Consider the following 14,494-nt stretch of genomic DNA (forward strand, 5'->3'; position numbering starts at 1 on the left):
AACAACAACAACTTCAACACTAATGGATAAACTCTAACACATCCAGTTAGTCTGTTCCAAACGTTTTGAAAGAAATATTTATTTTTATTAAAAAAAAAATTCTAAAGAGATTTTTAGAAGACAATTACACAAATCCAGGAAAGCACAAATGTTGGTAAATACCATGCAATGATACCTTTTACACTGAGTTGAGCCGAGCACATGTCTTTGCCAACATCATTAGTTGCTTGGCAAGTGTACTGACCAGAGTCTCCTTTGCCTACTTTAAGAATTCTCAAGTGGGGAGTATTTCCCACACATGTAATTGTATAGTTTCCTCCAGGACGGATTTCCTTGTTATCTTTTGACCAAGTGATTCTCATTGGTTGGGCACCAGTAACATGACACTCAAAATCAGCACTTTCTCCAGCAATAACATCTATAGATACAGGCTTGATGTCAAAGAAGGGAGATTTCTTAGGTTCTGGAAGATGAGAGGAAAAGACAATGCGTATTGTTTTTTGCTTTTTTCATTGGCAGCCTCTACACTTTGACAATGCAATAAGAAGTAATGGTTTTCAAAGAGAAAGATTAACATAGAAACAAACCTCTTGCTGTCAGCCTTGCACTAGAAGATGCTGTCCCAAGTGGATTGGAAGCTGAGCAAGAATATTGGCCAGAGTGACTCAAGTCAGTTTGCAAAATTTTTAAAGTTGCCACATTATCTACAAATGATGTCTGTAGATTTTCATCATCTCTTAAAAGTACACCATCTCTATACCAGCACACTTGAATGGGTGCTGAGCCATTTAATCGACAAGTGAATGTAACTGGTAATCCAACAGTTTGTTCAATGTCCTTTAATTGTCTTGCAAATGAAGGTGGAAGTTGACGTTCTGTAGAACAACAGGTAGTACTTGAGACATTAGTAGGTGAAGGGAAAATTAGCTTCCTAGTAGAGATTAAAAAGTTAAGATAAGAAAAAGAAATTGATTAATTTCCAAAATAATATCATCACCTTGAATTCTGAAGATAGTCTTAGAGGAAGCAGTTCCTATGCTATTTTCTGCTTTACATGTATACTCTCCACTGTCGTTGATATTCACTTTATTAAAAACAAGTGTAGCCACGTTGTTAGTAAAGTAGGTTCTGTATTCAGGAGTTGGACGTAACTTGGTGTCTCCTTTGTACCAAAAGACTGTGATTTCTGGTGTCCCAGCAACTTGGCATTGTAAAGACACAGAATCGCCAATGGATGCTTCCAGAGGTTCCAGTTCCGTAACAAAATAAGGAGGTTCTAAAGAAGAAAGACTTACAATCAGCACTTGGAATTGAAGAGGCTTCGTGTTAGAAGAACATAAATAATTTAAGGGAGCGTGAGGCCAACATACCTAATGTAGATACCAGAGCTTCGCACACATCCCTTCCTGCCTCATTTGCAATCTCGCAGGAATACTGTCCTGCATCTCCTTTTGTGCTATTGAGGATTTCCAGGATGCAAGTTTTCTCTGTTGTGACAATGCTGCATTTTTCAGATTGAGTTATGTTTACGCCATTCTTTTTCCAGGTGACTGAAATTGGAAGTGTTCCAGTATAGGTGCCTTCCAGAATTATGGATTTCCCTGGTTCTACAGAGTGATCACTTAATTTCTTCACAAATGCTGCTGGTTCTAGACAATGACAAAGCCCAGTGGGTTAAACACAGTAAAAACACAACAATGTCAGTAGACAAAATATAAGAAGATCAAATGCACTTGAGCCAACCTTTTACAAAGAGACGAGTTGTGCAGGATGTTTGGCCAGCGTTGTTAGAAACCACACAGGTATATTCCCCACTCTGAGATATGTCAACATTAAATAATTCCAGTTCGGCCACAGTGTCTTCAAAATAGATGTTACACTTGTCTCCTTTCACCAGCTCTCTAGCACCTCTGAACCAGCCAACCTTGAAAGGAGGGGTTCCTCGAATAACACTTGTGAAGGTTACATTTTTGCCTGGTAGCACTTCTGAAGGCTCAGGTTCCTTCACAAAAGAGGGTGGTTCTAACATAGACAAAGAGGGCAATGAAAAGATTCAATACACTTCAAATCTAGTTGCAATTTTGAATTCAAAAAGAGAACTTTTGACTGTTTGTCAACCTGAATGTGAACTCAAGAAGGAATTTGTAAGACACTGACCTTGTACAGTCAGCATTGCACGACATTCATCAGACCCAGCAACATTAGCAGCCACACATGTGTAATTGCCCATATCTGATGAGTCCAGAGAATTCAGCTGCAGAGTACAGACATTATCTGAAAATGTGGTTTGGTATTTGGCACCACTGACAATCTTTGTTTTCTCATGAAACCAGGCCACAGAGATTGGCGATGATCCAGCTACTTTGCACTCTAAGATGCAAGAGGTCCCCAGCACCCCACAGATATTTTTCAGTCTTCGTGTGAAAGAGGGAGGAACCATTCGGTCTGTGTGGGAAAAGGCAAGAGACTCATGATGATTTGAGAAAAGAGAAGACACTTGGAAAGACGTCATCTTGTAAAAGGAATTTGTAAGTAATCAGCAGAAAATATCAGAACTAACCTGAAACATCAATCACAGCTGTGCAGCTGCTTTTTCCAACATTATTTTGAACCTGGAAAGTGTATGTTCCTGCATCTTGCTTTTCAACAGAGAGAATCTTTAGAGTTGAGACTTTGTTGTAGAAGCTAAATTTGTGTTTTTGGCTGCTGGTCAGCAGTTTTCCATCCTTGTACCATTCAACTGAGAGTTCCGGAGTGCCAGCTACTTTACACTCCATAGTACACGTTTCTCCTACAGTCACTGTCATCGACCCTGCCTTCTCAACAATGGCTGCGGGCTCTGAAATGAAACATGATATCCATCTGTCAATGTCTGCTAACAAATTCACAAAGGAGAACGCTTCTTCCAATGGTAGGGTCATGTTAGGGTTCTTTTCCTAGGCTTTTAAATGTGAACCTATAGTTACATGCTGTCGTCAGAACAAAGCGCTGTGAGTTAATGCGCTGGACTACAACCTAGGTTTGAACCACAAAGTTGGCGGTTCAAGCTCACCAGCTGCTCATCAGAAACCCAATACAGGATTGTTATGAGTTGGAACTGACTCGATGGCACTCAACAACAACAACATTAAGAACTACATGTTTGTGCACTATCCCTCTTCCAAAATGATTTAAACAACGCACATTGGGCAGTATATAATGATTTGGACTTGAGTCTCTTTTGTGCAAAGGCTGCATTTTATTGTGAATTTCTTTTTGAATTTTTATTTTATTTTAAGGTGTATAAGACTGCTTTTTGAAAGTTTTTATTCAAACAATTTCTGAATTAAAATTTGATATGTCCCAGAAATGAAAGTTCAAGTTTCCTATCAAATTTAGACCTTTGAAACTCATGAGCTTTAACAACTAGTACTTTGAAAGCTAAATTTCCTTTAGGCATATGCTGATTCCTAACTATTTCAGGCTTAAGCCAAAGATATCCCATTCCCAATGAATCAATTCCGACTTATAGGACAGAGTAAACTGCCTGGTAGGGTTTTCGAGGCTATATATCTTTGTGGAAGCGGACGTCTAATCTTTTTACTGAGGAGTTGCTGGTGGGTTCAGACTGTCAACCTCCCAGTTAGTAAACCAACGCTTAATAAGCAAAAGATTGCTGTTAAGTGCCGCTGAGTTAGTTCAGACACTTAGCAACCCTGTATAGGGTTTTCAAGGAGCAGCTGGTGAGTTTGAACCGTCGGCCTTTCAGTTCAAACTGACTTTTCCGTCCAATGCTTATCCTATAGTGCCACATTACTATTATATCTGCTAATCTATCGAGAATTTCAGTTTGTTTCCATATCATTCTTCTGAATTCTGAATTGCTTACAGTCAGGAAGCAACAAGACAGATGGCTAACTTTTTTTTGAATTACAAAAAGAGAGAAGAATGCTTGAAAGATCAATCAGGCCCTTTCTTCTAAACCGTCAAACTAAGTGAGGATTAACAACGTTCCAGAAGAAGTTCAGGAAAAGAAAGTCTGCAGTCATTCTCAGTATTCATCCCAGTGTTTGGTACCGTTTCCTGTCCGGGGCCTATTATACCAACCTAAAACAGTCAGCGTGGCCATGCTTTCCCTTGTTCCACCAGCATTCTTGACTTGGCAGATATACTTTCCAGCATTCGCTGGTTCTGCTTTTGCAAACTGCAGAGTTGCAACATTTTCCACAAATGTAATTCTGATGTTTTCACTTTCTCTAATCACTTCTTCCTTCTCTTTAAGCCACTGAACAGAAATAGGCTGGGCTCCTTCTATGGATGCTTGTAACTCAGCCGGCTCGCCAGCTACAACAGTGAGGCTGTTCAGTTTGGAGATAAATCTTGGTGGCTCTGAACAGGAAAAGATGAATGGAGTTTTTTTTTTTAAAAAGAATACCCACATAATGGAAGAGAAAAGGAAAAAAGAGGACATTTTGTACATTCTTATTATTTCTACCGTATGCAGGAAATATACATACCTTTTAATTTTACAGTACAAATGCAAGTATCACTTCCCACTTCATTTTGTGCCTTGCACTGGTATTCACCGATGTCTGAGGTTTCAACATTCAAAATGTGAATGCTTGCATGAAAGTTTTTGGATGCAATCTTATATTTCTTGCTACTTCGAAGTTGACGCTTATCTTTATACCATACCACTTCAAACGGTGGTGTTCCAGAAAGTTCACATTCAAGACTTACTTCAGTGTTTTTAAGTGTTTCTACTACAGGAGGGATGCTGCTAAAAACAGGTGGTTCTGTAAAATAGAAAATGGCTTATGAATTGGACTTTTAACTTCAGAGAATGAGAGGTTTCATTTCCTTGTTTTAAATTGGAAGTAAGGTTCACGTGATTCTAATGGCTAAGCAGTGTCCAGCATTATCACTCAGAGAGGCAACTGAGTAAGACCACTCAACCAGGTAGTTGAAGATCCCAAGATAGACTTCTAGATGTTCTGGTACACAGTTGAGCATGCTGTCTACTTCACTTTACTAATTTATCATGGACTCTAAAGACTGATAGAAAATTTGTAAGTAAACAAGCATATTAATTAACATGATTTGTATGAAATGTGGAATCCTGATTTCAGAGATAGAAGTGTTTGTATATGCTCTATCGCTTGCTATTGTTAGCTTCCATCAAGCGTGTTCTGACTCAAAGTGACTCTGCGTAGGATTTCTGAGGTTTATAAATCTTTACAGGAGCAGCAAGTCTCATCTTTCTCCTGCAGAGCACCTGGTGGGTTTGAACTGCTCACTTTGTGGTTTGCAGTCCCATCAATAGTTATCCTACAACACCAGCAGTACTCTGTTCTACATCCTAGTCACTGGGAACTCCTCCCATGATCTACGATTTGAAGCCTTCTATCCCACCCAGGGATGCTCTTTGTTCTGGAGTTCTGGTGTGGCGCTGTGGGTTAATACACCAGACTGCAAAGCCATTTGAACTGCAAGGTTGGCAGTTCAAACTCACCAGCTGCTCCTCGGAAACCCTATATAGGGTTGCTATGGGTCAGAATCGACTCGAGGGCACTTCACAACAACAACATCTCAGTAAGAGGGAATTGCAGTGATTGTCTCTCAACAAGATGACCTTGGATTTTGTGCAAAAACTACTGGAAATGGTTACAAAAAATACTAATATTACTTATACCTTGATACAGTAATAGAGTTTTTGAAAGGTAGGAACTGACATTGTGAAAGAAAAGAAAAATGATAACTGTCCCTGTATGATGGTAGGGTTAAAACCTGTGTTGTTTTTCAAAGTTGGTTTGAACCACAAGGTCCCTCCTTGGAAACCCTATACAGAGTCGCTATGAGTCAGAACTGACTCGATGGCACTTGGGCGTAACAACAACAACATAAAGAATCAATGTTCCTTGTTATTTAGGATGAAGCTATTATTATATAGTGAGGAGGATGATATAGCTGGAAATTGAAGGCAAAATGATTTCTTAGCTTAGCTCTTTTGTGCATTTTCAAAATACCAGATTTGAACTGCTTCAATAATGTGCTGAGGTGATTAGCATTATGCACTGGAATGATAAGAAATATATTACAGAATGATTCATGCATATAAGTACAGTTAAAGACGAAATATCACCTAAAAAGGAAATAGTAGGTTAGGAAATATTCATAATCTCAAACAAAAAGAAAGTGGGCTTCAGTTAATAAGAAATATAAGAAGTTTCTACCTTTCACTATAATCTTGATACTGCAGCTTGCGCTGCCAGCAGGATTCTGAGCCTCACAAATGAAGTCTCCACTGTCCTCAGTACCGAGATGATTCATCTGTATGACTGCCACTGAGTCAATGAAAGTCATTCTGTATTTTTCACTGGTTGGAAGCTCATGTTCATTTCTGTACCATACAACTCTGATTTCTGGGGATCCAGTTATCTTGCATTCAAATCGTGGCGAGTCACCTGCTTTCACGATTTTAGATGCTTCTAATTTCTTAACAAACTTTGGTGGTTCTAGAGAGTCAAGGAAAGAAGAGATGATGAGGGAGATAACCAAAGTTAAATAAGGTAGCATGTAGGAAAGAGAGAAGCATAAACATTGGCAAATACCATCAATTGTGTTAAAAAGAAGAGTATTGTCTTGGTTGGCAAGATGCACCATAACAGATTACACAAAGAACTAGAGCCACAGTTAGCCAAAAACATACGACACTTAAATTTGCACACCTGTCACAAGCAACATTGTAGTACAAGAGTCGCTACCAACATCATTGGTAACTTGGCAAGTATATTGTCCAGTCTTGGAAGCATCCACTGAGTAGAGATTTAAAAAGCTAGTTGACCCTTCTAAGCCAATAAAACACTTAGGTCCAGAGACAAGTTCCACATCATCCTTAAACCACTTTATTTTAAATGGTGGTGTTCCTTTTAGTACGGCTTTAAATTCCACTGTAGAATCAGGTATGGCTTGTTGTCGCTCAGGTTTCTCTAGGAAGCTTGGTGGTTCTATAGATTTCAAGAGAAATATTTAATTAAATTCTTTATAGCCGAATTATTTTGACAGTTGTTTGGACATATAAGAAAAAATACTAAAAAGAGCTCATCACAGAGTATTTCTTGAATTCAATGAATATGTATGTAAGAAACAGAATTACTGACATTTTAATACGCAAGAATACAATGGTAAGATTAAACCAATTTTAAAGCATTCACAAAGAAGAACCAAGAAGAGGTAAAGAAATCCTAACCTTTCACAGTTAAGATGGCACTGCATGCATCATCTCCTGCTACATTTGACACTTTGCATGTGTAATTTGCAGTATCTTCTAATTCCAGATTATTAACTTCCAGCGACATGGTGTTCTCATGACACACAAGTCTGTATTTTGCACTTGCAGCTATTTCTTTTCCATCCTTAAACCACTGAGCACTAATAGGAAGTGAGCCAGAGACCTTGCACTCCATATGAACAGAAGAGCCCAGAACTTTGTCCATTTTGGTGATTTTTTTGGTGAATGATGGAGGGATATTTTGATCTGTCCAATGGGAATAGCAAAACACATCCATTACAATGTTGCCATTCATTTACAAAGGACATTTTATAGAAAAAAGAAGCTGATTGAGGCAAAGACACAAACCTAGTACACTCAGGTAGGCATCGCAGCTACTGCTTCCAAAGTCATTTTCCACCTTGAAAGTATACTGACCACTGTCTTGCTTCATTACTGACTGAATCCTAAAACTGGCCACATTATTTTCAAAGCTCATTGAAAAGTATCTACTGGGCACAATTTGTTTCCCATCTTTGAGCCATTTAACTTTGAGTTCTGGTGTTCCAGCCACAACACATTCTAAGGTTACCGGGTCTTTCTCCGTCACATCAACTGATTTTGCTTTCTCTATGATTTGAGCAGGTTCTGCAGTAAGGATGAAAACGTAGATGAATTGCATAGATAATCCCACTAGGAAAAGGCTGTGCTGACTCAATTTTCACCATAGACTAATTAGAGAGTGAACAGCTTACAAACCTTGTACTAGAAGGAAAGCATAACACCTCTCTACACCCGACTCGTTCTTGGCCTGACAGGTGTATCTTCCACTGTGGCCGTTATCCACAGTTCTGATCTGAAGTACAGCCACGTTGTTCACAAATGAAATATGAACATTATCATCTTCATCAAGAATCTGATCATCCTTGAGCCAGGTTATAGAAATAGGGGGAGATCCTGCCACAGTACCCTGGAAGGTGGCAGAACTTTTCAAAACTGTAGTGACATTTTCTATTTTCTTAGTGAACGTTGGAGGCTCTGTGGTTGAACAAGACAGTGTGGGAAAGAAGAGGTCCATCTTAGTTGGGATTCATAATCATAAAATTAAAAAGCAGAAGAGAAACTGTATTTGGGAGCCTATTTCTCATGTCTATAACTGACCTTTCAGGGAGACTTTAGTGCTGCAAGAACAGCTGCCTCCTTCATTGGATACAATACACTGGTAATCACCGGTGTCTGAAGGGTCACACCTGGTTATGTGGAGGTTAAACACCGATACTCTGTCAGTCAGTGTATATTTTTTGCTGCTTCGAATTTCCTTGTTATTCTTCAGCCACGTGACTTCAAATGGAGACGTCCCTGCGACTTCACACTCCAACTCCACATCGCTGTCTTTCACTACTTCCACAGGCTGCAGCTCCCTGATGAAGGTGGGAGGTTCTAAAGATTCAAAAGGAAGACAGAGACTAGCTTACTCAAGGAACGAACTGCTGACCAGGCAGTCCAGCCAAATGGAAAGCAGATTCCAGTAACAAACCTTTCACTTTTAGTTCAATGCTACAGCTGGCTGTGCCTGCATCATTTCGAGCTTCACAGACGTAAGTTCCACTATTTTCTACCCTGGCACCAGATATTTGGAAAGTGGCTAAACCATCAATGAAGGAAATGCCATGTTTCTTAATGGCTGTTATTTCATTTCCATCCAGATACCAAGAAACCTTGATTTCAGGAGTGCCGGTTATTTGACATTCAAATGTTGTTGATTGTCCATTCCTCAACACTAATACTGGACTGGGCTTCTTAATGAATTGAGGAGGTTCTGAATATGAAAAAGAAAAGGTGGAACATTTTTTTAAAAACAAAGGCCGAAGAGCAAACATTGCTTTCTGAACACTCTCTTCCCCAAAGAAACTCTAGACAGGCAAGAAAGTGAAGAGAGATAGATACTAGACCTTTTACAAAGAGTGTGGCTTTACTGGTTGCTGTGCCAACATCGTTGCTTAGCTGGCAAATGTAGGTCCCAGAATCTGCAGCTTTGACTGAAAAGAGTTCTAGAACAGTGGAGGTGTCATCCTTCCAAACCGAGCGAGCTGCTCCCGAGTGCAACTCTTTATTATCTTTAAACCATTTTATTGTCATGGGTGCAGTGCCACCCACAAGAGCCTTTAATTGAACTCTCATAGTAGGGTTCACATCTTGTGACTGTGGCTTTTCCATGAAGTAAGGGGGTTCTGGGTAAAGAAAAAGCAAAAGGGGAAAGCAAGATTTGTTTCATATCTGAGCAATCAAGGTAAGAATCAAGAAATGAAAATGCAGTTAAGTCTTTGATAAGTAGAGGTAAAAGTTGCCAACCTTTGACGGTCAGATAGCCACTGCACTGGTTGTGGCCTGCCTTATTGGTGGCAGAACAAGTGTATGTCCCACTGTCTGTACCTTCCAGCTGACTGATTTCCAAGAAGGCAGTATTGTCATGAAAAGAGAATTTGTACTTTTCACTAGCTGAAATTTCTTGATCATCTCTGAACCATTGGATGCTTATGGGATGTGACCCAGCCACTATACATTCTAAGTCAATGAAAGACCCTTTAATGCTGTCCATTTTCTTCAGCTTTTTGGTGAATGAGGGAGGAATGATAAGATCTATCCAACAGAAAAGCAAAAAATCAAGGTTAGGTCAATCTATCAATGTGTACATTCTATTAAATTGTAAGGGATAAAGGAGCGCAGACATGCCCAATTCCTTGCCATACAAAAGGGATACCAACCTAATACATTAATTCTAGCCTTGCAGCTGCTTCTCCCAACATCATTTTGGACTTCAAAAGTATATTCTCCACTATCTTTCTTTTCTGTAGAAATAATCTTCAGGATGGAGACTGTGTCTGTGACACTGATTTTGTATTTGGGGCCCAGGGTCAGTTCTTGACCATCTTTAAACCACTTGGCTGTAATTTCCTTAGTTCCTGAAAATTTAACCTGCAAAGTGGCTGGGTCTCCTTGGGTGACATCTATAGACACAGCCTCATCAGTGATTGTTGCTGGTTCTGTAGAAAATAAAGGAATGGATGTAGGCTGTGAATTGCTCTGCAGAAAGGCTTACATCTTCATTTCTTCCTCAAACCCAAAGAAACATTTCAGAACCAACCTTTTACTGAGAGTAGCGCAGAACATCTTTGCAGTCCTGCATCATTTTTGGCCTGACAGATATATTTTCCATCATGCTTTACTTCAATGCCACTGAAGTATAGACTGGCTATGTTGTTCTCAAAAGTCATTCTGATATTATCATCTTCTGTGATTTCCTCGTTGTCTTTTAACCAAGTGACTGTGATTGGCAAAGAGCCCTTCAGAGTGGCCTGGAAGGCAGCTGTACCTCCTCGAAGGGAGCTGGTGCTCTCGATCTTCTTTACAAAGGATGGGGGTTCTAATAGAAGAACAGATTCTAAATCAAGACCAGATTTGTAACTGGATTTTTTTTTTTTTTCTCTCAAAGAGTTGACTCTGCAGACAGTCAGCCCATAATTTGAACCAACACTAACCTCTTAAAGTCACCCTGGCACTGCACGTGCTGCTTCCCACCTCATTGGTCACCCGACACTGGTACTCGCCAGCATCCGCAGCTACAAACTTGAGGACCTGCAGGCTAACCAGCTGATCCTGAATGTAAGTTTTATACTTCCTACCACTTCTCAGAGTCGTGTTGTCTTTGAACCAAGTGATCTCAAAGGGAGGTGTGCCTGCCACCTCAGCCAGCAACATGACATCATACTCCTTCAATACTTCAATTGATTTGAATTCTTTGGTAAAGTAAGGTGACTCTATGGTAGAAAAGGATTTATTTTACGTTAGTGGGGGAAGGGTCTATGTTATGGGTCCGAATTTTGGTAAAACAAGGGGCAAAGTGAACACAAACCTTTCACTATTACAATACAACTGCAGTGGTCACTACCAGCCTCGTTTTGAGCCTCACACATATATTCACCACTGTCTTCAATGGCAACATCTGTAAGGCTCAGAACTGCAGTGGACTCCACAAAAGACATCTTGTGCTTGCTGCTCTCCTTAATTTCTCTGTCATTTACAAACCATGTTATTTTAATTGGAGGGGTGCCCGTTACTTTGCAGGTTAGCTGAGTGGCATCTCCCTTCTTTAACAGTTGTGATGGTTCTAACTTTTCAACAAATGTGGCAGGCCCTGTGAAAGGAAGGAGGTTATTAAGAAACATGAGAAAGAGCAAAGAGCTTATAATAGCAAAGACACAAAGATGTCAAGAAAACGATGCAAACCTTTTACAAACAAGTTTGCACTGCACTCCACGCTTCCAGCAACGTTGCTGACTTTACAGGTGTATGTGCCCGAATCAGATATTTTTACTGCATAGAGCTCCAGAGAACTTTCTAAAGCTTCTTTGGTAATGTAGCAGCTTCCACCAGAAACCAGCTCTTTGTCACCCTTAAACCATCTGATTGTGAGAGGGGTAGACCCTTGGAAAGTGCTCTTCAGACAAACTGCCGAGCCAGGCAGAACATCCTTGGATCGGGGTTTAGTTACAAAACTGGGTGGTTCTGAAGAAGGAGTATAAGAAAGAATTTCAAGAAATTAAGAGGTGTGATTAAAGGAAGAAGCCTTACTTTGAATATAATCTATGGTAAGAACGAAATGCAAAGTCTCCAGCCAACCTTGCACAATCAGGGCTCCGCTGCTGTCTTTGCTTCCCACAGAATTTGTGGCTCGACAAGTGAAATTTCCTGCGTCATTCATGTCTACTCTGCTTATCTCCAAAGAGGCCGTGCCTTCCACAAATGCTATTCGATATTTGTCAGAAGAGGCTATTTCTTTACCATCCTTAAACCAGGACACCCTCATTGGGAGGGAGCCAGCAATTTTGCAGTCTAGCCTGCATGTACCGCTCACAACACTGTCCACGTTGCGTAAGGGTTTGGTGAAAAATGGAGCAATGTCTCGATCTGTTCGTGACATAAGAAGGGATAAAAGATCAATGTGGAAAAGTAATGGTGATTTATTTTTGAAATTTGTTAGCTTTCAAAGGAATATGTAGCATAGTCTCCAGAATCCTGAAATACTAACCTAATACGGTGAAAGTCGTCTCACAGGAGCTGGTGCCTACTTCATTGGAAATCTCAAACGTGTACTGACCACTATCATGGAGTTCAGCCGAGTAAAATTTGAGTTGGGCAACGTTGTTTTTAAAGCTTATTCTGTACTTTTTGCTGGCAACCAGGGGTCGCCCATCTTTGTACCATTTGGGCTTGAGTTCTGGAGTGCCTGTGACCGTGTACTCCAGCGTGGCCGGATCTCCTGCTGTTACCTGGGTCAGTTCTGCTTTCTCAATGATTTTGGCAGGTTCTACAAGGGCATTAAAGAGTTAGGATTCCTAAGTATGCATTAGGGTTTTACTTTAAATGGAAATATGGGCTCAAAGTTAAAATACTCCTACACAAACCTTTAACTATCAATTCCCCAACAGATGTTTGACTTCCTGCTTCATTTTCAGCCAGACATGTGTATTTGCCACCCAAGTTAATCTGAACCTCAGGGATTATCAAGACTGCGACACCATTGGAGAAGCTCATTTTGATTTTTTCATCTTCTTTAATGACCTCTTGCCCTTTCATCCATGTGACAGAAATGGGTTCTGACCCTCTCACAGCAGCTTGGAGAGTTACCATTTGTCCTGCTAGTGCAGTGAAATCATCTACTTTCTTTACAAAGGTTGGTGGTTCTAGTTAAAGAAAGAGAGCATACAGAATTGATTACCAAACATGCTTAAAACCATAGAAATGTACAAGTTTTATCAAGATTATATGTATCTTGATCAACACTGTTATTCCATGGTATTGAAGAATTGCAATTCCATTTAAGAGACAGAAGCATAGAAGATGTGTAGTCATTAGTTCTAGGTAAGAAATGGCTTATTATGCAATTTCCTTTGTTATCAAGGACAAAGTAGTTACAATTGGGTCAAAATAACTTTTGCTTCCCAGTTCCCAGGTCAAAAACCGTATTTTTAAAGGACAGGAGATGAAGAGAACGTACCCGTTTTCTTTCCAGGGGTTAAGAAAGGTATTTTGACAATGTATTAAAAAGATGTCAGTTCCAAGCACTAACCTTTTAATAAGTGTGTTGCGACGCAGCCACACTTCCCGACTTCATTAGCAACAACACATTCATAGTCACCAACATCTGCACTATTAAATGAAAAGATCTCCAGAGACACAAGAGACTTCTGAGAAAACAACCTGTACTTTTTACTACTTCGAATTTGCTTCTTGTCTTTGAACCAGCTAATTTCAAATGGTCCAGTGCCAGAGATTTCACACTGAAGTAAGGCATTTGCTCCTCTTACTATGTCTGCAGGCTCAAGAGTTTTGATGAAAGAAGGAGGTTCTACAAAAGCATGAAAGCATTCATAAATAACGTGTTACAAGTAATGAAAAAAGAAAAATTTTCTCAGAAAAACAATGGACTATAAAACCGAGGAAACACACCTTTGATAACTATTTCAGTGCTGCAGGTATCACTACCCACGTCATTCACTGCTTCACATGAGTAATTTCCACTGTCTTCAACTTTTACATCTGTAATGTCCAGGACAGCTTCCGAATTGGCAAAAGACATTCGGACTGTGTTACTTTCAGTAAGTTCTTTGTTATTCTTAAACCAAGTAATCTGAATTACAGGGGAGCCTTTCAGTTTACAATGGAGGCGTGCTGATTCACCTGGGAGCATTAAATAAGAGGGATCCACCTTCTTCACAAAGGAGGGGGGCTCTACATGGAGTGTGCAAAAAGAAAAAGGGAAAGATAGTTGATGCCTGAACTCTGCCAAAGAAAATGAGACATATACAACGAAAAGACACGATACACACAAGCTGTGAAAAAGCCTTGGTGCACGCAATAGCTCTCAATCATTCTAATACATTTATTTACCCAGCCCATAGACTGAAAAATTCAAAGAACAAAATTATCCTCACTCAAAGAGCAATTTTATAAAAGAAGATATTAAAGGATGGCCTAAACACTTGATGTTCTTAGAAGAAATTTTAAGCAAATTTTGTTGATGCCAGACAGAAAAGAATAACAATAAATGACCTGTAAAGAATGAAAAAATAAAGCAAGATTTCCCCAAACCAACATGCTTGCTTAAATTAAATAATTTTAAGAACAAAGTCCCATTATTGCATTGTCTGTCAGTAATTTTTCCTTCCAGAGAAGGAAATGAAA

General features: G+C 39.7%; 1 protein-coding gene across 1 annotated transcript in view; it reads right to left on the bottom strand.

Moving 5' to 3' along the window:
- The window catches only part of LOC102841613 (titin-like), a 305,333-nt gene that overhangs the window by 213,124 nt on the left and 77,715 nt on the right, over positions 1-14,494 (bottom strand). Inside the window, exons 50-77 of the mRNA XM_006866702.1 lie at positions 13,760-14,041; positions 13,380-13,658; positions 12,715-12,993; positions 12,339-12,617; positions 11,930-12,217; positions 11,537-11,815; positions 11,163-11,444; positions 10,789-11,067; positions 10,395-10,673; positions 10,015-10,293; positions 9,602-9,889; positions 9,202-9,480; positions 8,787-9,068; positions 8,411-8,689; positions 8,009-8,287; positions 7,619-7,897; positions 7,229-7,516; positions 6,708-6,986; positions 6,213-6,494; positions 4,497-4,775; positions 4,087-4,368; positions 2,561-2,839; positions 2,158-2,445; positions 1,744-2,022; positions 1,371-1,649; positions 998-1,276; positions 588-875; positions 176-463 (exon numbers count right to left, since the gene is read on the bottom strand). Coding sequence (XP_006866764.1) covers positions 176-463; positions 588-875; positions 998-1,276; positions 1,371-1,649; positions 1,744-2,022; positions 2,158-2,445; positions 2,561-2,839; positions 4,087-4,368; positions 4,497-4,775; positions 6,213-6,494; positions 6,708-6,986; positions 7,229-7,516; positions 7,619-7,897; positions 8,009-8,287; positions 8,411-8,689; positions 8,787-9,068; positions 9,202-9,480; positions 9,602-9,889; positions 10,015-10,293; positions 10,395-10,673; positions 10,789-11,067; positions 11,163-11,444; positions 11,537-11,815; positions 11,930-12,217; positions 12,339-12,617; positions 12,715-12,993; positions 13,380-13,658; positions 13,760-14,041 — 7,881 coding nt within the window. The remainder of the gene's footprint in view (positions 1-175; positions 464-587; positions 876-997; positions 1,277-1,370; positions 1,650-1,743; positions 2,023-2,157; positions 2,446-2,560; positions 2,840-4,086; positions 4,369-4,496; positions 4,776-6,212; positions 6,495-6,707; positions 6,987-7,228; positions 7,517-7,618; positions 7,898-8,008; positions 8,288-8,410; positions 8,690-8,786; positions 9,069-9,201; positions 9,481-9,601; positions 9,890-10,014; positions 10,294-10,394; positions 10,674-10,788; positions 11,068-11,162; positions 11,445-11,536; positions 11,816-11,929; positions 12,218-12,338; positions 12,618-12,714; positions 12,994-13,379; positions 13,659-13,759; positions 14,042-14,494) is intronic.

Source organism: Chrysochloris asiatica, unplaced genomic scaffold, assembly GCF_000296735.1.
Source record: "Chrysochloris asiatica unplaced genomic scaffold, ChrAsi1.0 scaffold00094, whole genome shotgun sequence".
Taxonomy (NCBI): Eukaryota; Metazoa; Chordata; class Mammalia; order Afrosoricida; family Chrysochloridae; genus Chrysochloris; species Chrysochloris asiatica.